Source organism: Pecten maximus, chromosome 3 (genome assembly GCF_902652985.1).
Source record: "Pecten maximus chromosome 3, xPecMax1.1, whole genome shotgun sequence".
Lineage (NCBI taxonomy): Eukaryota > Metazoa > Mollusca > Bivalvia > Pectinida > Pectinidae > Pecten > Pecten maximus.
Window position 1 is genome coordinate 8,533,400 of NC_047017.1, and position 27,666 is coordinate 8,561,065.

At 35.4% G+C, this 27,666-nt stretch overlaps 2 protein-coding genes across 2 annotated transcripts; both read left to right on the forward strand.

Moving 5' to 3' along the window:
* Positions 1-911: 911 nt before the first annotated feature.
* Positions 912-17,590, forward strand: LOC117323093 (zinc finger protein 3 homolog). Its single transcript, XM_033878105.1, has 2 exons — positions 912-1,020; positions 16,853-17,590. The coding sequence occupies exon 2, from the start codon at positions 16,976-16,978 to the stop codon at positions 17,567-17,569; it is 594 nt and encodes a 197-aa protein (XP_033733996.1). The 5' UTR covers positions 912-1,020; positions 16,853-16,975; the 3' UTR covers positions 17,570-17,590.
* On the forward strand, positions 17,572-21,279 carry LOC117324598 (zinc finger protein 208-like). Its single transcript, XM_033880519.1, has one exon. The coding sequence runs from the start codon at positions 17,593-17,595 to the stop codon at positions 21,277-21,279; it is 3,687 nt and encodes a 1,228-aa protein (XP_033736410.1). The 5' UTR covers positions 17,572-17,592.
* The last annotated feature ends 6,387 nt before the right edge of the window (positions 21,280-27,666 follow it).

The window sequence follows — 27,666 nt, forward strand, 5'->3', positions numbered from 1 at the left end:
TGAAATACAGCAATATCACCAATTCGAATAGGTGATATCACTTATAAAATTTCATAAGTGATATCACCTATTTGAATGAGTGATATCACTTCAACGTTAGAATCAATACAAACGACTGTTCCCCTGTAGAGCAGGCCAGATGTTGGGAACAGTTTTCCAAATTTTATAAGTGATATCAACTTAATGAAACGAATAGGTGATATCACTCATTCGAATATGTGATATCACCTATTCGAATAGGTGATATCACTAATTGAATAGGTGATATCAACAAATGGGAATAAATAGTAAAACGGCGCCCCATAAATACAAAGGTCGTTCACTGCAAAACATATATTTCACTGCAGATTCTTACATTTTCAGCGAAAAATATCAAAATATTAGCCCCACTCGTGAAATGTATTTGGTATTACTGAAGACACTGTTAGATATTCTGTTTATTATATTTTTTATCAACGAAAAACCTACCCCGTATGCTATAACTAGGCCTACAGCGATAATTTGTAAACAAAAAATGAAGTTCCCCCTGTCCAGGTGCTGAGATATATGTCGGGCTTTCTGATTGGTCAATCATTTTGGTATTTTCTAATCATTAATTTGATTGGTCAAATCAGCAAAAGTGACTAGTGAAAAATATCACTTTTATAGAATGAATAATTTTTGATATTTCACTGGTAAAAATGTAATAAAAAGGTCGTTCACTGCAAAACTTATATTTCACTGCAGATTCTTACGTTTTCACTGCTCATCGCTACAGTGAAAATACAAGTTTTTTAAGTTTGATAAATTTCTATGTTTCACTGGCAAAAATGCAATAAAAATCTATACCCGAACGTTAGTCTGGTCCGTACAGCGTTATATTGTCACAGTCATGTTTTTAGTATATCCCGTAAAATTCTTAAGGCCGAGCGTTACAAGTAAGCCGACAGTAAATCTAGAGCGACAAACGACATGTGATGTGGTATGATGGTTTTTGACCACGTTTTGCAACCAGGCCTTCAAACATTTTATACAACTAAGGTATGTATGAATCAAACTAAGCACTTATGTGTTACTTGTTTACAGGGTAAAAAGGACAGTCTGAAACCGCACGTGTGATGTGCCATGCCAGTATGGCTACTGTAGCCTACGAATGGGGATTTTATAAGCAGCGGTTGAATGATAGGCATCACGATAAGAACCTTTTCGTGTGTCATTTATTTGTCTAATTAAGCACTTTCCCTAATGTATCATGTTGTAATAGCCTAACCAAATACATTTAAATAATTGTCATCTTCAGTTGACGGTACGGCAACTTTCAGGATCGTGCGAAGGTTTACAAGGACGGACATGATACGATTGTTTCTGTCGTCTTTTCTTATTTCTTATTTTTATTGAAATTACGACCAAAATTAAGTTAACATGAGTATAACACAGTTACAGATATAATTTGTTTTTTTTATTTTCGATAAATGTTTGTGAAAACTTGATAATGCGCCTGCACTGATAGCTATCGTGGCTGATAAAAAAAATAAGGAAATGGTTTTGATGAAAGGATGCTAGACTAATGTACATATCCAACGTTTCTTTATTGCTACATGTAATTGTACATTTGAGACTAACCTTATCTTTACATGTTGTGCACTACGTTTAAATTAGTGGTGCACTACATTTAAACTACAGGTAAACTAGTAGTGCACTACACCCAAGAGGTGATGAACGGCAAAACCCCCATACAGGTAATGGGCAGTACCCAATGCTTCCTGTGATTTTAACCTGTACTGCTTATATAAGACTATCTAACAGCTATATTCAAAGAGTTATTTAAAAGGTTTTGAAAGCTTAGTTTGATGTTATATTTCAATGTTAATTATACACTGTAACTAATTTAAGACGGATTTACTTTATAAATCCTTTAACTAAGTTAAATTGTTCAAGCCAACTTTCATTTACATAATGTATCTTTTGGTACTTTATATTTTGTATCGATTGATCAGTTATATATTTCATATCTTTAATTCCAGTTTTTTGTTTTCATAACATGAAAGTATATAATAAAATATTTGAAAACAATTATCGTTACTTGGAACATTTTCAATTTGATACATTTAATTTAAATTGAAGTTTAATCTCAGATTAACTGAAGCAGCATATTCATAATTTTATTTTCGATGTGATATTATGCCTATGAAAACCTAATTCAGCCCATTATGGCATAATATATGTTGTACATTATATGTGTATACATCCAATGCTTAAAACTCTTTACCACTTAGCACTACCTATACTTTACCACCTAATGACGACATCTGACGCCCTTACCTGTATCCCTTATGATGACTTTTCAAATTTGCCACCTTTTTGTAGGAACATCCCCCCCCCCCATTCCATGATATTGTTTATATATTTGACCAATGAAAGCACAGTAAAACATTTTGTCCTAGTCTTTTTGAATACATTATCTATTCTCAGTAAGTGGTATCCCATAATAGACCAATCAGAAAATGGGAAATATTTTAGGGATTCTCCGCAGCCACAAAATTGAGGATTTAGAAAAAGTGTCTGATTCTGACTCAATTCAAGAGATTACTGTTTCAAACAGTGCTTTAGAAAAAATCACACATATAGGTACTGGTAATTTGCCTGTAGATAACATTTCTTACCAGATTATCCTAGTGATTTTTACCTGGCTCAGGGACTTACCTGTAAATATGAGTTAAAGTGAAACTTTATTTTTGGATTAGCAAACTGTAATTCAATTCTGGAGACTCCCATGATTAATTTGGTGTATGACAATCATATCTTCAACAATGAATTATTTTCTTCTCAGTGTTTTAGATCATTAATTGATTTAAATTTCAGTTAGCTATTAATCATTCCAGGGCTTCCCCAAGTATAGCTTTTGGGGAATTAGCAGGGGCTTCATATGTAGTCATTAGGTGGTAAAGCGTTAAAGTCAGAAACATGAACACATAAAGAAATTATTTAAACATTGATTTAACCTGTAAAGAAAGAGATTCTTTGAATGTATACTGCTAATTAAGTGATCATAACAGTTCTACATTTCAAAATTTTAAGTTTATAAAAGGTATGTTACTTGAAATACACCTTCCATCTTCCTTTACTGAAATAGTTGAAATTTCTTTACATGTACCCGTGTGCAGGTATCTAATACTTTGAAGATCTAACATATTGGATCTGATTCCAGGTACATGTATCAGTTACAGGTAACACAAAATGAGATAATGGCCCGAGGGAACAGTTAATGTCATTTTTGTTATGAAATACATATAATATACAGTGTACTGGTAACCTTGAGGAGGGAGAGGGCAACAGTTTTAAGCTTATATAACACACATACATGTTCATGTATCTGGAGCTGTACAACACTAATGACTTGTATTTGTGATTTCATAATTTTCTTCTATAAAGTTACCTGCTAACAAATATATTATATACACATGTGGATCATGTGGACCTTAAGCCAAAATTTTTTTCTACAGTTCACCCTAACATGTTTTTAGCCCACCATCATCAGATGGTGGGCTATTCAAATCGCCCTGCGTCCGTGGTCCGTAGTCCGTCCCTCCGTCCCTCCGTCCGTAAACAATTCTTGTTATCGCTATTTCTCAGAAAGCACTGAAGGGATCTTTCTCAAATTTCATATGTAGGTTCCCCATGGTGCCTAGTTATGCATATTGTGTTTTGAGACCAATAGGAAAACAACATGGCCGACAGGCAGCCATCTTGGATTTTGACAATTGAAGTTTGTTATCGTTATTTCTCAGAAAGTACTGAAGGGATCTTTCTCAAATTTCATATGTAGGTTCCCCATGGTGCCTAGTTATGCATATTGTGTTTTGAGACCAATAGGAAAACAACATGGCCGACAGGCAGCCATCTTGGATTTTGACAATTGAAGTTTGTTATCGTTATTTCTCAGAAAGTACTGAAGGGATCTTTCTCAAATTTCATATGTAGGTTCCCCTTTGTGCCTAGTTATGCTCATCGCATTTTGAGACCTATCGGAAATTAACATGGCCGACAGGCAGCCACTTGGATTTCGACATTTGAAGTTTGTTATCGCTATTTTACAGAAAGTACTGAAGGGATCTTTCTCAAATTTCGTATGTAGGTTCCCCTTGGTACCTAGTTATGCATATTGCGTTTTGAGACCAATCGGAAAACTACATGGCCGACAGGCAGCCATCTTGGATTTTGACAATTGAAGTTTGTTATCGCTATTTCTCAGAAAGTACTGAAGGGATCTTTCTCAAATTTCATATGTAGGTTCCCCTTGGTCCCTGGTGTTGCATTTTGGGACCAATCCGAAAACAACATGGCTGACAGACAGCAATTATCGCTAAATGTTGTTTGAAAAGTACTAGAGGGCTGTTTCTGAATTTACACAGATTAGTAAGACTTAGAGGAAGGGAAAAGTTGAGAAAAGATCAATCTGACATGGAACCTATAAAGATCATTCAATGGTGGGCGAAAAGATCCCTCTTGGATCTCTTGTTTTAAAAACATCCACAGGTAGACATTATATATGGGTAGTGTTAGATGTTAATTACAAGTAGGTAAGGCAGAGGAGCCTGGCACAGCATGCTATACATGAACCCCTGGGGGGTAATTGGGGACTTGACAAAACTCAATAGCCAGGTGTTAAAACAGCCACACCTTAAGACTGATCATCATCTGATACATATATATAGATAAGGTGTTATATATGGAGGTCCATAAGTGGAGGTGAGGTGGGGTTTGGGCCCTGTGGCCCAGGAGGCCATGACAAGAGGCATGTCCTGATAGTACCAATTTAATCTGGGATATAATTATCTTATTATATGTCCCTGCTATAATGAAATCTTAGGTGAAAAAATGATAAAAAAAAAACACTGCAAATCCAATTGATAAGAGTTTTAATTCCTCTTGTGCGATATATCATATAAGAACCACAGCCAATTTTATTTTGAGTTAATATAAGATAAAATTTTATCAATGTTTAGATATACCTGGTAAAGTCAGGATGACAGATATAACCCAGGTCTGTATAACAACTACATGTACAGGTATCTAGCACAGGAGTCCAGTGGCACTGTCCATTACCTGTATAGGGGGATTTGTGGTCACACCTGACTGGACGTACACTACTAGTTTATCTATAGCTTAAATGTAGTGCACTACTAGTTTAAATGTATGTAGTGCACTAGGAGTGCACTAAGGTGTAAAGGTTAGCTTTACACTCAACTGTATATGTTAGTTTAGATATCTTTGTCATATAAAATCAAAAATCAAAAAATATCAACATCACATGAGATGAAATTCGTGTGTTAGATAAAGATAATTTATTTGGAAAATATTTCATTTGTATTTTAATTTCCGGTTGACAACAAATTCATTAAGATATATCAAACAAAATATACAAAAATTAATACAATTTTAGTATCTTGGAAGTTCTTTTTAAAATGTATATAGGCCTACAACAAAAAACACACAGGTACATTCCTCTGAAATAGACTATAATCATTCAAGGTACCGGATACGTGTAGCGAGAAATTTTAGCGGTCATCAAATTTGGCAATTAGGTCATGAGAACTGAAAGTTAAATTTTGGCGGGTTAAAATTTAGCGATTTCCCTTAAATCAAGGTTTTAATTTGTCGTTGAGCGTACATGTATGTATTGCCGATCAGTATATAATTATGATATGTCCATACATCTTATTCATGTTGTTGTATGTTGTGTATTATTGATCCTCTGTTTCGAAACCAGAAACTATTACCAAAAATCTTTAGACAAACACATCCACGTAGATCTGTTAAATTAGTGTTTACATGAGTATATGTACAACAATGTAACAGACAAAGAGAATTTAATCAATAGTATGAGATCAACGCTGTCATCTATTGCATGATGTGTAAAAATAATGAGTATACAGGTAAAGTGTTAACATCAGTTCATTGAATGATATTGGTAGATGGCTTTTTTCACAAAAAAACTAGTTATAATGCGGTTATATGTCATACTCGTATTGCTACATATGTGAGTAGTTGTTCACTAGCTATATATATTCTTATGTACCTTTTGGCATTTTAGCCGACTTTTAACAGGCAACAACCAACTTTACGCATCACTTGTTACTCTCTGGAGTTATCAAAGGTAAATGATGGTCGGTATGGAAACTATTGGCAAAATTAAAATGTTCACGTCTTTTTATTTGGCGGGTTGAATTATTGCAGTCTATATATACAGTTGAACTTCGTTAACTCGAAGTCAACGGGACCACGAAAAAACTTCGAGTTATCATTTTTGGTGAAAAGTTTGGTCAATATTTGTCAACATTATATAATCATTATAACTTCGCTCTGTCGCTCATCAGTTTAGTGTGAAGACTGGTCAATACATGTAAATATATATGTAATGTTTCGTTATGATACTTGTAATTTGGTGTAGTTTTGCCGATATACAGTCACGATAAAGTTTCTTTCACTTAGTCACTTCAAGAACGATCTGATGTCCAAGTCATGTTTGCAAAAGGTAAATGATAAAACGGAATTTGCAAAAGGTAAACAATAAAACGGAATTCGACAAAATAACAAGTTATTCATGTCAAATCAAATACCCTGTAACCATTTGAGTTTAACACAGATTGCATGCAAAACGTATTAGAACCATTACCTTTTATTGGACATATAAAATACTGTTTGATCGGCCTACTTACTTTTTATTGATAACCACGCCATTTCCATGTGTATTAGCACCGGAAGTTAGGCTGCGCATGTGGGTATAAAATGTTACTGTAACTGAGCTGGCGTTTTATCCGATTTAATAGACAGCACAGACCGTTACAGTTGTACTCTGAACACATTGGCAGTAATTACGCTGTAGTTTCAGCAGTTTAAAGAATTAATAGGCGCCGGTGACTGTTTCATTCCTACACCTGTAAAAACATCAGCCGGGTAGATCTACCGATGTGTCAGAGATTAGTTCCGCTTGAGCGAACGGGTAGATGAGTTGTTGACTATCGTGTGTACTAATATCGGCGACCGCCTTGGGAAATTACCTAATGTAAGTAAAGCAGTACTTTTTTTCACGAAGACATGTTGTTATAAGATTCAACCGACAATTTCTTTTATGAATTTATGAAACACTTACTATAGCATGTAGGTTAGTAGTGCCGATATGTTCAGTATTACAAACGGAATTTAGCTCTTAAAAAATGTCGGCGTTTACCACCGATCGACGAAAATTATACTTCGAGTTATTCGATCATTTCAAATAGGATTTTTATTGTTGGGACCAAATTTTCACTTCGTATTATCCGAGTTCTTCGAGTTTTCCGAGTTCGCCAAATTAAAGTCCCGCTCAAATTTCCTGTTATACAGTATTCAACTTCATAATTCACAGTAGTACCGTCCGGATGCCTTCACATTAACCACAGAAAAAGAGAAAACCATATGAATTTAATTTATTTTTTGATATCACTATCACTGGGCCATGGTCTGTGTACTGTGGAAAAGACACTTGTGCTTTCCACACAGACCCCTGCCATATAAAAAAATAAATTATAAAACATTTTCTGTGAAAGCACCTGTTAACTACACAATCTCCATCCATTTTAAGAACTGTCTAGCTGTATATATGAACATGGGTTCAGCATCTTTATTCTTAAAATTGAGCATGCGAACAGAACCAAAACTCGTGGTAAACTCTCAAAACTGTAAAACTGGTTCTTTACTAAAACAAATAGTCATACCCTTCCTAAACTGATCTCCAGTAGGTTAAACATACCATACATTTGCACGTATAGTGCGCAGGTACATTTGGAAAAGGTTTCTTGTTTTTGTTAACTGTATTTTGTAATTGTATGTTTTATTACTGACCATGGCCATAGGTTGGTGTCAACAGATCTTATATTATTACTGTGGGCACCATCTAATAATTAAACTCCAGACCACGCCTTACTATTTTATTAGCCAATTAAATTGAATTAGTTTTACTGTTTTTGTAAATAGTATGCTTAGGATAGTTTTAGAAAAAAAGAGAAAAGAGCGCAGAAGGGGAGAGATCAGGACACAAGTGAGTGTGAGCTGGTGCTGGCCTTTTACAAGGACCCGTAGACTGTGACCAACTTTGAAGTAGGGGCCAGCACCAGAGTGGACAAGTTATAAAGAACTTCTGTATTGGTTGAACATCAATGAAATAATTATTCCAGTGAATAAGAATCTAATAAGAAGAGACTGTCTCCATATTGTTATTAAGGAAATTACAGTTCACCACAGGGTTTCATATAAAAGGTGTTCCATCGCGGGGTGACTTCTACTATTGCTAATTCCCCGAACCAACAACTGTGTAGCCACCTCCTGACGGACGCAAACCCCAGGGTAACATATACATCTGTTATGAGATTTCCATGCTTACTCTATATAGAGGATATCTAACAGTGTCTGAAAACTGCGCACTCGTGAAAAATATCAAAATATTAGCCCCACTCGTGAAATATATTTGGTATTACTGAAGACACTGTTAGATATTCTGTTTATTACATTTTTTATCAACGAAAACCCTACCCCGTATGCTAACTAGGACTACAGCGATAATTTGTAAACAAAAAAGTAGTTTCCCCTGTCCAGGTGCTGACATTTATGTCGGGCTTTCTGATTGGTCAATTATTTTGGTATTTTCTAATCATTAATTTGATTGGTCAAATCAGCAAAAGTGACTAGTGAAAAATATCACTTTTATAGAATGAATAATTTTTGATATGTCACTGGTAAAAATGTAATAAATGACTTTTTTCGGATTCCCATTACCGATAGTGCAGCAAGCCCCGATTTGATTCACATCAGGCGTTAAGTCCATGATTATATCGGTAGTTGTATCAGGTAAAAATTACAAATTGATGATTCTGGTATCTAATATCAATATTTAATCCACAAACCTGCACATTACGTCATCTCTTTGACAATAAATATTCAAATATCCAAAATGAACTAAATCAAATATATCGGCATCATGGAAGCAAATTGTTAAGGTCGATTTCCTTATAAGGCATTCAGAATAAATTGATGCTGATCATTATTTTTGCGAGATTTCAACAAATGAACAGAGACCGAGTTACATGCAAATATTTCGGTGAGTAAGGTCAAACCTTCTGAAATTGAATTTTAAAAAAAGATAGCTGATCTCTAATAACACTTTTTAGTCCCCTGCCGTTTGAAAAACGGGGGGACTATAGGTTTACCCTCCGTCCATCCGTCCGTCCGTCTGTCTGTCTCTCACGCAATAGTTGTCCGGACAACTCCTTCTAAAGTACTGCTCCGATTTTAATGAAACTTGGTATACATGATCAGTATAACATGTAGTTGTGCATCCCACTTTTTAAACGAACATTAATGTTCGGTTATTGCCATCAAGAACTGGACTGAGAAATATGACCATATTTGGTAGCCACATTCACCAATACGCCATCTACTGTCTGTTTCAATGAAATATGGCTGCCCCCATTGCCTTACGCTTCAAATAATTTACTTGCAAAAACATCTTCGTTTTATGTAGTAGCTTTACCGAAAATGTTGAAATGTATTCAGTAGATGTTTTCAAGATGCATACGATTTGAGAAATGCATAACGCTAGCGAAATGTGAAGACTGCACCTGAACTTTGCGAATAACTCCAGGTCAATAGGGCCTATATTTATGTAAACAAATATTGCGCAGGCGCATTCGTCTCCGGATGTTTAGAAAGTTTTGCTCTTCCGTGTTCATTCCAAAACGGCTGACATTAAAGCATCGGTCTGCAAATATGTCCGCGATTTACTTAAATGTGTATTATATATATTCTAGAATGTTACATCATTATCAACTAGATGAGTATTTATATAATTTAGAGAAAGAAATATATCAACAACGGCATACGAGACGATACATTATACTATATAGGTTACTGTACAGTACATGTTTGCGAGAAAGGTGGATACTAGGTGGCATTTGTGGTCGGGGTGACTGGTCATAGCGTTAACATTGTCATCGATTTCCATATTCCATTTTCCTTTGACGAAAAAGACCAATAAATCAAATGCAAATGATAATATCTTGTTGCCATGTGCACGGGATTGGTTGTTGTAGGCGATACTTAGAACGTATTTACTGTTGTAAGGGAGGTAACTGCAAGATTACGGAAATCAAACGTTAAACCAATTTGATTGGTCGATTCTTCCATGACTTTGGCAAAGGGTTTACAATCGAAGTGACAGATAACTACGGCAATATTCAGATGATATCAACAATAACACTTTTAGATACGTGTGGTCGGCAGTTGTCATGTTTAAAATGAACAATTATATAGCTTGTTTTTATTTCGGCAAAGTCGAGAATATTTACTGAAACGGACCACAGGTGAAGCAGACTTGGAAATACCGAAACGAAGAAAAATGGGGCTTAATTATAATATAAATTGGCATTATTTTCAGAGAATTGACCCACATATATGTTTTTCAATGCCTAATTGTATCATATGTAAAATATTAGAGGTGTACGAATTTTAAATTAATTTTTCATTTGCGAATCGCGGCCCGATTGTCGTTAGAGTTGAATTACCGAAATGGCCGATAGTGGACCCAAATCGATATTTTTAAGAGAGAATGGACCCAATATAGGATCTATTAATCTTTGGTGTGTGTATAGAGACCATATGCATTTTTTCCTTTACCTGGAAGTATTTTGAAAGAATTTGCAAAATACCGAATTCACGATCAAATTTTCGATTGTGACGAACTACTGAGACGGTGTTAAGTTCATGTTAAGTCAGTCTGATTGAAATCAGCTGTTACATATGTACACTGTACACATGGCTACGTTTACTATGCAATACGCCTACGTAATTTTTTTTTCAAAGACGGAAAACGGAAATTCGGATTATCTAAAAACAAATGCAAAAAGACTTGTGATATTCACTTAATTTGACATTCAGCCATTAATTATTATTTGTAGTTTTATAATTTCTGAAATAGTGTGATCGATTCTCTATATAATATTGCTGTGGAACTTGTGTTATTTTTCAAACAAATTCATTTTAATAATTTGTTAATTTAGAACGTTCATCAAGTCATGATCAAGACTTGAAATTCTCGCTACACCATACTTCAAACACAGTAATCAATGAATTGATAAATTGAAAATTGAAGTCAAGCAAATGAGTTAATATTTACCTAAATAATTTTTCAATTACCCGGTATATATATACAACACATGTTCAGATGACTATTTGTGCCATGCTGTTACAAGATTTCAGTTACAATTCTAAAAGTCAAGCAAATGAGTTAATTAAATATTTACCTAAATAATTTTTCAATATACAACACATGTTCAGATGACTATTTGTGCCATGCTGTTACAAGATTTCAGTTATAATTCTAAAATTGAATTAGTATGTAAATATATGTTATACTGTCAATATCCACAAAGCGAGTGTAGTCTACTGTACTCAGTCATGCCGGTAGATAGCGGTACATATACGTAATGCTTACATCTCGTGCTTACTTGTGTGAACTATAAATCAATAACAAAAATGGTTCATATATTTCTATATATGACTTCACAAATTATGCGGTGTCTGAAGATCTGAATGAAGTGAATAAACGATGTATTAAATTATTTTTATGAAATATTCAAGTCATAGATCATTCTTTTTTTAAAAATACTGATTTCAGGTCCATTTTGGTAATTCAACTATAACGGCAATTAAAATACTTCTCGTTTTTTTTTTAAGCCAGAAAACCGAAATCCGGATTATCTAAAAACAAATGCAAAAAGACTTGTGATATTCACTTAATTTGATATTCAGCCGTTAATTGTTATTTGTAGTTTTATAACTTTTGATATATTGTGATTGATTCTCTATATAATATTGCTGTGGAACTTGTGTTATTTTTCAAACAAATTCATTTTAATAATTTGTTAATTTAAAATTTTCATCAAGTCATGATCAAGACTTGATATTCTCACTACACCATACTTCAAACACGGTGTAATCAATGAATTGATAAACTGAAAATTTACCTTAAATAATTTTTCAATATACAACACATGTTCAGATGACTATTTGTGCCATGCTGTTACAAGATTTCAGTTACAATTCTAAAATTGAATTAGTATGTAAATATATGTTATCCTGTCAATATCCACAAAGCGAGTGTAGTTTACTGTACTCAAAGTCATGCCAGTAGATAGCGGTACATATACTTACTGCTTACATCTAGTGCTTACTTGTGTGAACTATAAATAATAACAAAATGGTTCATATATTTCTATATATGACTTCACAAATTATGTGGTGTCTGAAGATCTGAATGAAGTGAATAAACGATGTATTACATTATTTTTATGAAATATTTAAGTCATAGATCATTCTCTTAAAAATATTGATTTCAAGTCCATTTTGGTAATTTTACTATGACGGCAATCAGGCCTAGAATGGCGAATAAACCCCTAATATTTTACATATGATTAATTTTGACATTGGAGAACATAAAATTGTGTCCATTCTCTAAGAACTGGTAGAATGTACAGAATAGAGCTTCATAAATATATTCTCAAAATTACTAATTACCCCGGTAAATATAACATTTTACATAAACCTATCATAGAGAATTTTCCGATATTTTGTCTTTGTTCCTTTATTCTATTCAATCTGTGTTTACCTGTACCTATATCTGTTTCAATGCATTGTATGGAACATAATTAATCTTGTCCCCAAGCTTATGTTTAATTCTTTGTGATGACCAACAATTAGGAATGACACTCGAACTCTCCACTTATCAATGTTATCTAAATACCTTCCCGAGGCGATTACACCATCTATTGTTATCTCAGTAAAAGTTCACTTGCATGTCCAGTTTTATTTACCTGTGATAACGCCTCTTCGTGTCAGTCATCTTAATTATATACTCGTATACGTGGCAATTTAGACAATGGTCAATTCTATTTTATATGGTTACACCGGAGACCCGGGCGGCAGTTGGATTCCCAACCAGCAAATGGACAACACGTACACTACGGATTACCAAGTGTGATCAGAACTTATATTGGACTTGCTTAATTTACAAAGTTGGATCGCCAGCTATATACATTGTATCTATTGGAATACCAATACATGTGGACTTAATTATCCTGTTATAATTTGTGAAACGGTTGATATTGTGATTTGAAACTATTTGAAACAAATAATATAAGAAATCATTACAAACTGAATCAAACTCTTTGTTTTGTGTCCTGCCATGCGTCCAATCATACAACAGTCCGAATCTAAACAGATACAGCAAAAAGCAGTATGAAAAACCTCCCATGACTGATGGTGAACTTAAACTTGCAAATCTCCTGTGTCATTCCAATTTTGATATGTGTAAATATATACACGTACTGGTATATAATTACATAGATATGGAATGCTTCACAAATTTGCATACAGTTATGGAATCTTATAACACCGCCAAAAATGTTCTCACCACATAAAGGTGTGATTTGTGCAATTACATTGCTGAATTGTGTGGTTCAGTATGATTGGATGATCAACATTGGAAAAGGACAATAAATAGGGAATGTGTCATCCCATCGAATGGACTGTAATCTTTGTGATCAGGTTTGAAGTTGAAAATGAATCTTGAAGTTTTCTTTCCCTGTTTGCTGAATTATTCAATGAAGATAGTCTTTATCTGGTTGTTATTCTTTATCACATTGTTTACAATACTGTAATTATAACCGAAGTTTATCTTCTCATATACAGATTTATTAACATCAAATGATTCCTGAACAAAAGGAGTCAGTTTTTTTTTTTTTTTTTGAAGTACCATAAATGCTTGAGTACAGTTTCAATAGGATACATTCCTAATTCGGGCCTTGATTAGCAGCTCTGGTTTTGGTTTTCAGTAATTCTTTATGTGTGTTTCATCATATTTAGTTGAAATACAACTATGTATGCCAAACTAACGATGGAACTAGCCAAAATTTAGTGCATATTCGAAAGTTGGCATCAATAAGGTCACAGAGTCCTAGCTGTATTATAACTGATGATGCCTTCCCGAAAGAAAGAAGACATATTTTATTTTCATCGATCCAAGATAGATCAACAAACTTCCAATTTCAATTAGGACCTTACAGAAACATGCATGTGTACAATCAAATCAGAACAGCTGCAAACATTTCAAATTATTTGCAATTAATTCCTAAACCGATATCAGTAAATTTATCAACTTAAAACTAAGAAGATTACTGATTTTGCATTAAACAATAATGTTCGTTTACAGTACTTCCAGTACTTTGATTTTTTCGAAAAACCAATTTTCAAAATGGCCGCCGACTTCTCATTGGTTGAGACTTGTCCGGACAACTCCTCCTAAAGTATTACTCCGATTTTAACGAAACTTCGCATACATGATCAGTATAACATGAAGTTGTACATCCCACATTTTTTTCTTTCAAAAAATCATTTTTCAAAATGGCTGCCGGCTTCTCATTGGTTGAGGCTTGTCCGGACAACTCCTCCTAAAGTACTACTCCGATTTTAACGAAACTTGGTATACATGATCAGTATAACATGTAGTTGTGCATCCCACATTTTTTTTTCGAAAAACCAATTTTCAAAATGGCCGCCGACTTCTCAATTGGTTGAGGTGTGTCCGGACAATCCTAAAGTACTTCTCCGATTTTAACGAAACTTGGTATACGTAATCAGTATAACACGTAGCTTAGAAAATGGAAAATAATTAGTTGCACTCCTGGTGCAGGCAGGGGACTTTGTATTGCTGTTGCAATACTATCCATCCTTGTTTTTCATCGTAGTAGCTTCATCCATTTAATGTCACAGATACCATATTTGAAGCAGCATCTCGGGAGAGTTTTCCAGAAGTAACATGGCAGATTACTGAGACGTCATATTGGAATGTGCGAATTGAAGACGGTATAGGCTACACTATCGCAACTAGCCTTCGAGTGCACATCTTCCTTGAAAACGATTTCCTCCAAATAAATGTTGACAAATTGGCAGAGCTCATTGAAAAATCCGGCACAAAATGCAGGAAATATCAACGGAGTTCCTTGTTCACATTTCAACATGGATTAAACCAATAAGTGTACATGTCCAATGCCACTTCTGGACTAGGCATAATACATGGAGGGAAAGGGTGTTCAAGACAATTTCTAAAGATTTAAAACGTGAAAGGAAAGGAGGCATTTCACACCACCCGCCTATGGATGATTCGGATTTATACAGAATATTATAATAAAACCGTTATCAACCTTTTATTCAGATGAATGCAAAGTTATATGAACCAGAGAATGTGGTATTTGTTGAGGCTACAGACCAAAGGGAAATACCTCTTTCGAATTGTAACGATTCCTCAAAGCGGTCATCGCCAAAATTTTCTATAAAAAAATCATTCGGAACTCTTGGAAATCAAAAGATAAATTTGCATGATCAATCCTGATGGGACCGTAAATATTTTTTCCCAAAACCCAAACAACACGCTAGACAATCTTGTCTCCTTCCGCAAAGTATAACATGTATTCGTTTGCGATAAGTTATATGACTCTAGCTTTTATCTGATCGAAGACATTTGTTGAATTTAAATAAATCATAGAAAAAAACATAAATTGTACATAATGACCTATTTTATCCCCGAGTATTCCGAACTATTTTCTGTGTAAATCATTACGCTTACTTCCTGGTTTGTGCGAGGGAAGGTAACTCGTAAAGTCACTTCGAGCTCTTACATGTAGGTTGATAAAAATATCCCTCTGCCGTCGAATACTGTTTTTGGTCTCGGCTTTTCCAAATGGAAATCGATAAGTGAAATCTCTTGATTGTTTCTACAATCAATATTTAGAATGAAAGTTGAATACTTCCGATTGGTCCGTCATTTCCGAGAAATAGGCCACACAAAAAGGCCATTCTGGTTGAGTTGGTTGAAGTGATTAGGAGGCGAAACCTAACGTCAGCTTGTTTCCGCTGTAGAGATTCCAATAGCAATAAAGTAACTGCATGTTTTAAATCCTTTAGAAGTGAAATGCTTGCACTAAGTATATAATATTAACTTGCGATTCAACATGTCACCAGAACAGATGAGGTAGGCCGATTCATCGGGAACAAAATTAAGTTTCCTTCTAACGAAAGTTGTCTGATCTCTTATTAGGATACAGATCAGTTATTACATAGAGAGAGAAAAAAAACAACAATCAATTGAGTACAATTTAAAAATGGAAATCAAAATCAACTGGTATAGTAATTCACGGGAATCTTATGTAGTTTATCAAAGAAACATGACAAAATCATGGATTAATCGATCTAAGAATTAAACTTAATCGTACAATGTAGTATGCCAATTCAAGTGAGGTTTAAAAACATAATTATTTACTGTTCATCATAACTTTATCACAACCACAGCCTTTTGAAGGTAAAGAAAATTCCTTAAAATAACAGTATAAAATGCCTTCTCATTACATACCATTTACATTTATATGATATTTGCTTTTCTCCTATATATCAAATTCTCTTGCACAGCACCTATGAGTAGCCTCAACACTTTTATTGTATGCATTATATACTGGAAGTATTCAGCTCTTGGAAGAATCTTATTCAGAGGGTATCGAAAGGGTATTCAGGAGTACCAAAAGGTCCAAAACATTGAGATTAGTTCAACCGCCCAGAGGGTTCTAGTCGTATGATATTTCATCAGTTGATTATTGGTCAATATGCATATGGACTATTACAATCATATCTGAATACATGTAGTTCCAAATTAAACCTGGAAAGAGGAGGAACATATTGGTTGATTTGTTTTCTTGAATACATTACATTAATCCTATTTTCTTTTTCATTTCAGGAATATTTGAAAGTCTTGAGGGGAGATGACTTCAAAGCACAAAGTGAAGTTTGAAAATCAGTCGCTGAAATAAATTAAAACCAACACTTGTGTAAGACAACAACAAAGGAGAAACTCCTCAGTATGTCTGCATCTAGTGAGAGCAACCAAGATGATAAGGAAATCAATGAGTCAGGAATGTGTGTATCTGGTGACAGCAACCAGGATGTTAAGGAAATCAATGAGTCACGAATGTGTGTATCTGGTGACAGCAACCAGGATGATAAAGAAATCAATGAGCCAGGAATGTTTGCATCTAGTGAGAGCAACCAGGATGATAAGGAAATCAATGAGTCACGAATGTGTGTATCTGGTGACAGCAACCAGGATGATAAAGAAATCAATGAGCCAGGACTGTTTGCATCTAGCGAGAGCAACCAGGATGATAAGGAAATCAATAAGTCAGGAATGGTTGCATCTAGTGAGAGCAACCAGGATGATAAGGAAATCAATGAGTCAGGAATTCGACAGACTTTCAGGTGCGACATTTGCAATAAGACATTTTCATACATATATAGCCTACGGGTACATTCACGGATTCATACAGGAGAGAAGCCATATCAGTGTTCTGTGTGTGATAAGACGTTTGCATGTTCGGGGCATCTGCAGAGACATGTATTGACACATACAGAACAAAAACACAAGTGTGATGTTTGTGGTAAGGATTTAATCAGCTAGAATACCTACAGAAGCATTTGATTATGCATCAAGAAAAGACGTACAAGTGTGATGTCTGTAATAAAAAGTTGAGAACAGAACAAAACTTAATCAATCACCAAAAGACACACACAGAAGAGAAGCAACTCAGGTGTGAGTTTTGTGATAAGATATTTTTTAAAATGAGTGTCTTTCAGGTACATACCCGGAAACACACAGGAGAGAAGCCATACACGTGTAATATCTGTGGTAAAGCGTTTGTACAATTAGGAAGCCTCAAAAAACATATGAGAATGCATACAGGAAAGCCACACAATTGTGATGTGTGTGGTAAGGGATTTTCAAGTTTGGGGAAGCTGCAAAAACATTCCCTCGGGCATACGGAAAAGACACACACGTGTGATGTCTGCGGTAAAGAGTTTACACAGATGATTAAGCTCCAGAGACATGCCATGTTGCATATAGAAAAGACGCACAAGTGTGATATCTGTGGTAGAAAATTTAGAACAGCAGAAAACTTAAGTAATCACCAAAGAACACATACACGCGAGAAACAACACAGGTGTGAGGTTTGCGGTAAGACTTTTTCTAAATTATTCGACCTAAGGGTACATTTCTTACGACATACAAGAAAGTCACACAAGTGTGATGTCTGTGGTAAGGGGTTTTCAAAGCTTCGAAACCTCGAGAAACATATGAACGGGCATACAGGAAAGTCACACAAGTGTGATGTCTGTGGTAAGGGGTTTTCAAAGCTGGAAATGCTGCAGAAACATTCTAACAGGCATGCAGAAAAGAACACACGTGTTTTGTTGAGTGAGGCTATTAGTCTGGTGGAAAAGCTAAATATAGATGTTAAAAACCATACAGAAAATAAACCTACCTCTGACATTGATAACCAGAGTGATATTGGTACCGAGAAAATCAGCCATTCTGGAAATATACTGACACAAACACAACAGAAGCCTTTTATGTGTGACATTTGCGGTAAAGGGTTTAACAGGATGTGTAGCCTTAAATACCATATGAAGGCACATAGTGGAGTGAAGGACTTTAGATGTGATCACTGTGATGGGGCATTTAGCCATAGATACCTGCTGAAAAATCACATCATTCGGATCCATACGAAAGAGAAAACACACATGTGCTACATCTGTGGTCAACTGTTTTTTCTGAAATATGATCTAGCGCATCACCTCAGGGTCAAACATGCTGTAGGAAAGACGTACAGGTGCGACATTTGTAAAAGGGGGTTTTCTAGAGAAGAAAGCTTACAGCTGCATCGGAAGACACATACAAGAGAACATCCTTACCAGTGTGATATCTGTGGTAAGAAATGTGCTTCGGCAAATGACTTAAAGGATCACCTGAGGACGCATCAAGAAGAGAAGGCTTACAATTCTGATGTGGGGGAGCCACACAAGTGTGCTGTTTGTGGTAAGACATTTTCATACACTTCAAGCCTAAGGATACACTCTCGGATTCATACAGAAGAGAAGACACATGAATGTAAGGTGTGTGGTAAGAAGTTTGGATGTTTGATTTACCTACATAAACATGGTACCGTTCATACAGAAAAAACACACAAGTGTGATGTCTGTGGCAAGATGTTTAAACAGCTACAACACCTACAGAAACATCTAATAACTCATCAAGAAAAGGTGTACAAATGTGATGTCTGTAAAAAAAGGTTTAGAACAGCTCAAAATTTAAGTGATCATCAAAAGACACATACAGAGGAGAATCAACTGAGGTGTGATGTTTGTGGTAAGACATGTTTAAACATGAGTGTCTTTCAGAGCCACAACCGTATACATACAGGAGAGAGGCCTCACAGGTGTAATGTCTGTGGTAAGGTATTCGCACAGTTGGGAAACCTCAACCAGCACATGAAAGTGCATACAGAAAAGTCACACAATTGTGATGTGTGTGGTAAGGCGTTTAGGCTGTTGAGACGGCTACATAGACATGCTAAAGTCCATACCGAAAGTACTCACGCCCTTATCGCGAACATCAAAAGTGATAAAAGTACCGATAAATTAAGTCAAAACATACCGACACAAGCACAACAGAAGCCTTTCATGTGTGAAATTTGTGGTAAAGGGTTAAATACGAAATATAGTTTAAATTGTCACTTGAAGATACATAGTGGTGAAATGGACTTTAAATGTGATCACTGTGACGAGGCATTTAGTTATAGATGCGAGCTGAAAAATCACATCATTCGGATACATACGAAAGAGAAAAAACACATGTGCTACATCTGTGGTCAAATGTTTTTTATGAAAAATTATCTAGCGCATCACCTCAGGGTCAAACATGCTGTAGGAAAGACGTACAGGTGCGACATTTGTAAAATGGGGTTTTCTAGTGAAGAAAGCTTACAGCTGCATCGGAAGACACATACAAGAGAACATCCTTACCAGTGTGATATATGTGGCAAGAAATGTTCTTCGTCAAGTCACCTAAAGGATCACCTGAGGACGCATCAAGAAGAGAAGGCTAACAATTCTGATGTGGGGGAGCCACACAAGTGTGCTGTTTGTGGTAAGACGTTTCCATACACTTCAAGCCTAAGGATCCACTCTCGGATTCATACAGAAGAGAAGACACATGAATGTAAGGTGTGTGGTAAGAAGTTTGGATGTTTGAGTCATCTACAGAGACATGGCATCGTCCATACAGAAAAAACACACAAGTGTGATGTCTGTGGCAAGATGTTTAAACATTTAAAGTACCTACAGAAACATCTAATGATTCATCAAGAAAATGTGTACAAATGTGATGTCTGTAACAAAAGGTTTAGAACAGCTCAAAATTTAAGTGATCATCAAAGAACACATAAACTGAGGTGTGATGTTTGTAGTAAGACATTTTTTAACATGAGTACCCTTCAGATACACACCCGGATACATACAGGAGAGAGGCCACACAGGTGTAATGTCTGTGATAAGGCGTTTGCACTCTCAGGAAACCTCAAAAGACATATGAAAGTGCATACAGAAAAGTCACACAATTGTGATGTGTGTGGTAAGGCGTTTAGGCTGTTGAGACGGCTACATAGACATGCTAAAGTCCATACCGAAAGTACTCACGCCTTTATCGCGAACATCAAAAGTGATAAAAGTACCGATAAATTAAGTCAAAACATACCGACACAAGCACAACAGAAGCCTTTCATGTGTGAAATTTGTGGTAAAGGGTTAAATACGAAATATAGTTTAAATTGTCACTTGAAGATACATAGTGGTGAAATGGACTTTAAATGTGATCACTGTGACGAGGCATTTAGTTATAGATGCGAGCTGAAAAATCACATCATTCGGATACATACGAAAGAGAAAACACACATGTGCTACATCTGTGGTCAAATGTTTTTTATGAAAAAGTATCTAGCGCATCACCTCAGGGTCAAACATGCTGTAGGAAAGACGTACAGGTGCGACATTTGTAAAATGGGGTTTTCTAGTGAAGAAAGCTTACAGCTGCATCGGAAGACACATACAAGAGAACATCCTTACCAGTGTGATATATGTGGCAAGAAATGTTCTTCGTCAAGTCACCTAAAGGATCACCTGAGGACGCATCAAGAAGAGAAGGCTAACAATTCTGATGTGGGGGAGCCACACAAGTGTGCTAGGAAAACGAGGCCATATGACAATCATAGACCATTAAGATTCCAACTTACTAAAAAACGGCAATGGCGTGGTAGTCGTTTGGTAAAACTATAGTATTAATCAGCAGTGTCTCAAACGTGAACTACATGTAACAACGAGGAGGATTAAAACAAAAACTAGGTACTTTAATCATTCTTTGTGGTCAGTGTATCAAGACGTCCACAGGACTGTTTTGATGATTTAGGTGAGGCCATATGCGATGTTTAGGACTCTGTGTCAAGCATACTAAACACCGTCATACTTTATATTGTATTAAAAACATTGTATAAATAAACAAATTATAACAAAACAATGGTAAAGATATAGAACAATATCTGATGCCCAAACATTTCAATTGGATGACAACAGAATTTAACAGTTGATAGTCAAACATCTCAATTGGATGACAACAGAATTTAACAGTTGATGGCCAAACATACATCTCAATAGGACGACAACAGAATTTAACAGTTGATGGCCAAACATCTCCATTGGACGACAACAGAATTTTAACAATTCACACAGTTTACTCGAAATCAAATCAATACAGATATGATGTATATGATGACATTTTTAAGGATAAAATATGTATACTATGTGTATAGTGTTTTACTAAATGAGACATTGAACGAAACTTAGTCTATCTTGGACACATGGGACATTTGTATTGCAGGCAACTTAGACCATGTCGTATTTATTTGACAATGTCGACCAATATCGGTGACATACTCCTACATTGTATACTGGTGAATGGTTCTAGTAGAATTAAACGTTTCAAACGACATTTATCCGGCATCCCTGGATAAAACGTCGTTTTAATGTCCGTAATTAGTATAGTGTTTCTAATCGCCTTTTGTCCGTCGTCGTCCGTCGTCCGTCGTCGTCCGTCGTCCGTCGTGCGTCCGTAAACTTTTTACATTTTCGACTTCTTCTCCAAAACCACTTAACAAAATTCAATGAAATTTGGCAGAAAGTTTCTATGGCTGAAGGTCAACCAAAATTGTGAATTATATGGTCCCCACCCCCGAGGGGCCTGAGGGGTGGGGCCAAAAAGGGTCAAATTGACTAAAACTTCAAAAATCTTCTTCTCTACTCTCAGATATTATGGAGTCAAACACTCTTTATAGATGAAAGGGTCTTGTGGTGCTTTACCAAATTGTGAATTGCATGACCCTGGGGTCTCAGGTTTGCCCCTGGGGATGGGGTAAACTTTACTATAGTTTATATCGGGAAATCACATTTTTGACTATTATTTGTTGGATTTCTATTGGAATTCATTCTAACTTATATCAAATTATCAGCATGGGATGACAGTTTGATGGTATGTACATGTTGGCCCTAATTGACCCCCAGGGGCTGGTGGGCGGGGCTAAAAAGGGTCAAATTGACTAAAATTTCAAAAATCTTCTTCTCTACTCTCAGATATGGTAGAATCAAATACTCTTCATAGATGGAAGGATCTTAAGGTGCTTTACCAAAATTGTGAATTTCATGACCCTGGGGTCTCAGGTTTGCCCCTGGGTAGGGGGTAAACTTTACTATAGTTTATATAGGGAAATCACATTTTTGACTATTATTTGTTGGATTTCTATTGGAATTCATTCTAACTTGATTAAAATTATCAGCATGGGATGACAGTTTGATGTTATGTACATGTTTGCCCTGGTTGACCCCCAGGGGCTGGTGGGCGGGGCCAAAAAGGGTCAAATTGACTAAAACTTCAAAAATCTTCTTCTCTACTCTCAGATATTATGGAGTCAAACACTCTTCATAGATGGAAGGCTCTTCAGGTGCTTCACCAAAATTGTGAATTTCATGACCCTGGGGTCTCACGTTTGCCCCTGGGTAGGGAGTAAACTTTACTATAGTTTATATAGGGAAATCACATTTTTGACTATTATTTGTTGGATTTGTATTGGAATTCATTCTAACTTGGTTCAAATTATCAGCATGGGATTACAGTTTGATGTTATGTACATGTTGGCCCTGGTTGACCCCCAGGGGCTGGTGGGCGGGGCCAAAAAGGGTCAAATTGACTGAAATTTCAAAAATCTTCTTCTCTACTCTCAGATATGTTAGAATCAAATACTCTTCATAGATGGAAGGCTCTTTAGGTGCTTTACCAAAATTGTGAATTTCATGACCCTGGGGTCTCACGTTTGCCCCTGGGGAGGGGGTAAACTTTACTATAGTTTATATAGGGAAATCACATTTTTGACTATTATTTGTTGGATTTGTATTGGAATTCATTCTAACTTGGTTCAAATTATCAGCATGGGATTACAGTTTGATGTTATGTACATGTTGGCCCTGGTTGACCCCCAGGGGCTGGTTGGCGGGGCCAAAAAGGGTCAAATTGACTGAAATTTCAAAAATCTTCTTATCTACTATATGTTAGAATCAAATACTCTTCATAGACTGACCCCATTAGGACTGATGGGTGGGGCCAAAAAGGGTCAATTTAGTTGGCCGAAATATTTCAAATCTCAGGTGACCGTTAAGGCCCTTTGGGCCTCTTGTTATTTTAGATATTGTTATAATCAAATGAATTGTATAAAGGAAATAAAATGAATAGCAAAAATAAGAAAAGAGAATGTATTGGTGTAACATTTATGTTATTATGCACAAAGACCTATGGTAGCAGTGTACAGCAAAAAATGCCAAATTCTGAAAAATATTGCACATGTATTAGATATGTAAACATTGCCAGTTAACCTTACATATAACCTCTAATAAAGTATATATATTTGAAATCTGTACAACATTTGCAATTTTAATAGAGCTCTGAAGGATAAGTTAACTGATATTTTTTGTGAGTTTTAGAGTTGTGAATACCATGGTAACAGCTTAAAAAATTCTCAAAATTGCAAAATATTATGATATTTGACCCAAAATGGCACAATTCTCTATACAGTTTTTAGCTCGGCTCTTCGAAGAAGAGTGAGAGCTTATGTTGTCACTCCGGCGTCGGCGTCGGCGTTGGTTTTCCAAATGTTAAATTTTTGGTGCCAGTGTTGAAAGGCATAGTAATTTATGGTAATATGGTCCCTGTGGGGGTCAAACTATCCCCTGCCGGAGTTAAACTAAATGATTTTTTGGAAAAAAAACAGATTTCTGAAAATTGTTGGACTTAGCAAAATTTTGCGTTACGTTTTTGGTGCGAGTGTTGAAAGGTATTGATGCATCACTTTATAATTGTACTAGGGTGCTGATAATTGGCAATAGAGTCCCTCTGGGGTTAGACTATCCCCTGCCAGAGTTAAACTAAAAGATTTTTTTTGTTTAAAAAACTAGAATTTTCAAATTTTTGGACTTAGAATATTTCTGCGTTAAGTTTTTGGTGCAAATGTTGAAAGGTATTAATACATCACTTTATAATTGTACTAGGGTGCTGATAATTGGCAATAGAGTCCCTCTGGGGTTAGACTATCCCCTGCCAGAGTTAAATAAAAGATTTTTCTTGTTTAAAAAACTAGAATTTTCAAATTTTTGGACTTAGAATATTTCTGCGTTAAGTTTTTGGTGCAAGTGTTGAAAGGTATTAATACATCACTTTATAATTGTACTAGGGTGCTGATAATTGGCAATAGAGTCCCTCTGTGGTTAGACTATCCCCTGCCAGAGTTAAACTAAAAGATTTTTTTTTTTTAACTAGAATTTCAAATTTTTGGACTTAGAATATTTCTGCGTTAAGTTTTTGGTGTAAGTGTTGAAAGGTATTAATACATCACTTTATAATTGTACTAGGGTGCTGATAATTGGCAATAGAGTCCCTCTGGGGTTAGACTATCCCCTGCCAGAGTTAAACTAAAAGATTTTTTTTGTTTAAAAAACTAGAATTTTCAAATTTTTCATACATATGTTGTATTACTTTTATTAGTAGTTGAATTGTCTGTATGCGCAATTCCAGCACAAATCTATGATAGGATATTGTTTATGATGTAAATAGTAAATTAATTGTTATATACATGTATATAATCACATATCACTATGTGTAAGGGTATATATGTATACAATAAAAGACCCGGATTTTACAACTTACCATCAGTCCATATTTTTTTATGATATTTACGTACCAGAAACCCCAAGCTATCTATTTAAATGTACGCGACACTAGCGAGAACTACCCAAGATGTCCGATAATTATTAACCCGTATTCACTAAACAATGTGACGCTTATATAATTAATTAAGTATCAGACGACTATTGACTAATTTGTGTGTAATCAACCCAGTTCTTATGATCACTGCTTAATACGTAAATGTGTATGTAATTAATAACATGCATCTTTCAATGAGTCGTCGTTTCACGTAACGGTGTTACAAGCCGATATCCGTGTTTACCAAATAAAAGCGTTAATGATGTTAATTAACGATCATAAATTTATTACATGTATTTGAGATTGATTAATTATCGTATCACGCACTGTATGTTTGTGCATAAATTCTTACTAACTACGAAATAGCAATATGTGTTCTTATAAAAGTTGCCGTCTGTAAAATAACTATCATAGATAGTGTACGTCAAGTTGATAAAAGCAAGACCAGGCTATACTATCAAATCCTTTAATGGTCGTAGAGAAAAAGCAATGTACCGTTATAAAAACAAAAGCTACACATTGTAACACAGGTAAACACCCGGGGCGATGACCTGGCAGCGGTCGCTATGACTACGCACAGTGTCAAGCGATAGTCTGTACAGCTGTCGACACGGGTGACTTGCCCCGACATTTTTTTCTCCTCTTGGTGAAAAAATTGTCCGGATTATTGAGGGAAATTTACTAATGAAAAGTACGCTCCGTTCCCAAATTGGGCTTCCGGAATCGGAATCCGAATTTCCGGACTGGTGAGTACTAATAACGTGACTGAAATCCGTTCCCGTGCATTTCCGTCCGGACTGTGAGTTTTCCGGACTATCGGCGTCCGGATTATCGCGGGTCCACTGTACACGTGTTGTAGCTTAAGTTTAAACATATTTTATTGATATACAGAAATGACAAAGGGATTAGTCAGCAAATTTTACCAACTTATAAACGACTTCTCCCGTAAAATTAACAAAACAATGAATAATAACATAGTCACATGATGGTACAATATACAAGAATATTAAATTCAAAAATGTGATAAAGAAGAGAGTATAAAAAAATGAGCATTTTGGATTAAGTTGCTTTTGAATGATACGTGTTGTATATGTATAGACGAGTGAACAGGCACACATATTCATACTTTTGTCCGTACCTCGAATATTCATATGCCTACGGTTGAGCCGAAAGGCTTAGTATAAAGAACTTAAACTCGTCTTCGGTATTATTAATAACGATATTTAAAGAAACGATCATTTAGGGATACAAAGTGAAACATGTGCAAGGATGAGGATTTTTTTAGTGTGTCTTATTTAAATATCACAGACATGTACATAAATTAACCCACCATAGGATCTTTCTCCCAATATTTTTTTCTATGCATATTTTTCTCGGTTTTGATTTTCCTGAAAAGTTTGACATTTTATGTTCCTAAATGGTTACTTTCCCTGCTAGTGCTTGATAATACCGCTGAAAAAAATGACGTTTGATACCTGAAATTAGCTACAGACAATTACACAACTATCAAATTATTAGGAACATGTGTGAATTTAGTTGTGTACTCATCACCGTTTGTCAGCATGTCACCCGATCACAGCCAGGTAAGTCGTGATTTTTATCACAGGTAAGTTGCAAGGTTCCTTTGAACTGCAGCCAGAAAACTTTAGATCACAGTCCTACCACAGGCGCTAACAGATTACACATACCACTGTCATATCAAAAAAAAATTGAAAGTAATATTTTCTATGCAAGCGCCTGTGGGCTCACATGAGGGTACGTTATAAATATAAATGAAAATATCTGAATGCGTACCACTTTCATATTGTGAATGACGATGTGGCTAGCAACAACGAAGTTTTATGCCACATGATATATATGTTTTAGCAGAGACATATATATGTCTTTGGTTTTAGTAACGACATATTATGTTTATGTCCGATAACACAGTATTTTATGTAGCAAATAAATGACCACGACAATGGTACACAGATGAAGATACGGCCAGAGACAGATGTCTGCTGATAGCTTATATTAGCAGCTACCATTTTTTAATATGTACAAATGCAGGAAATATATACCAACAGCATTGTTATAGTATGTTTAATTCTCCTGAAAGTAATATCTTGTATTTTGTATATATGAGGGTTGGAGACTAACCAGGTTCTACACTATAGGATGGTACAGTTGTAACTTTCATATATCCAGTGTGAAATTTAATTAATTATTGAGATGAGCAATTGGCTCATTAATATGCAGTACAATTATTTACTAATTAATTTTAGGCTCATGTGTAGCCTGATAATACCATAACTAGTACAGACTAGTGTTAGTCTCTGAACTCCAAAAAATAAGTATGTGACATTGATAATCTATATATTTTA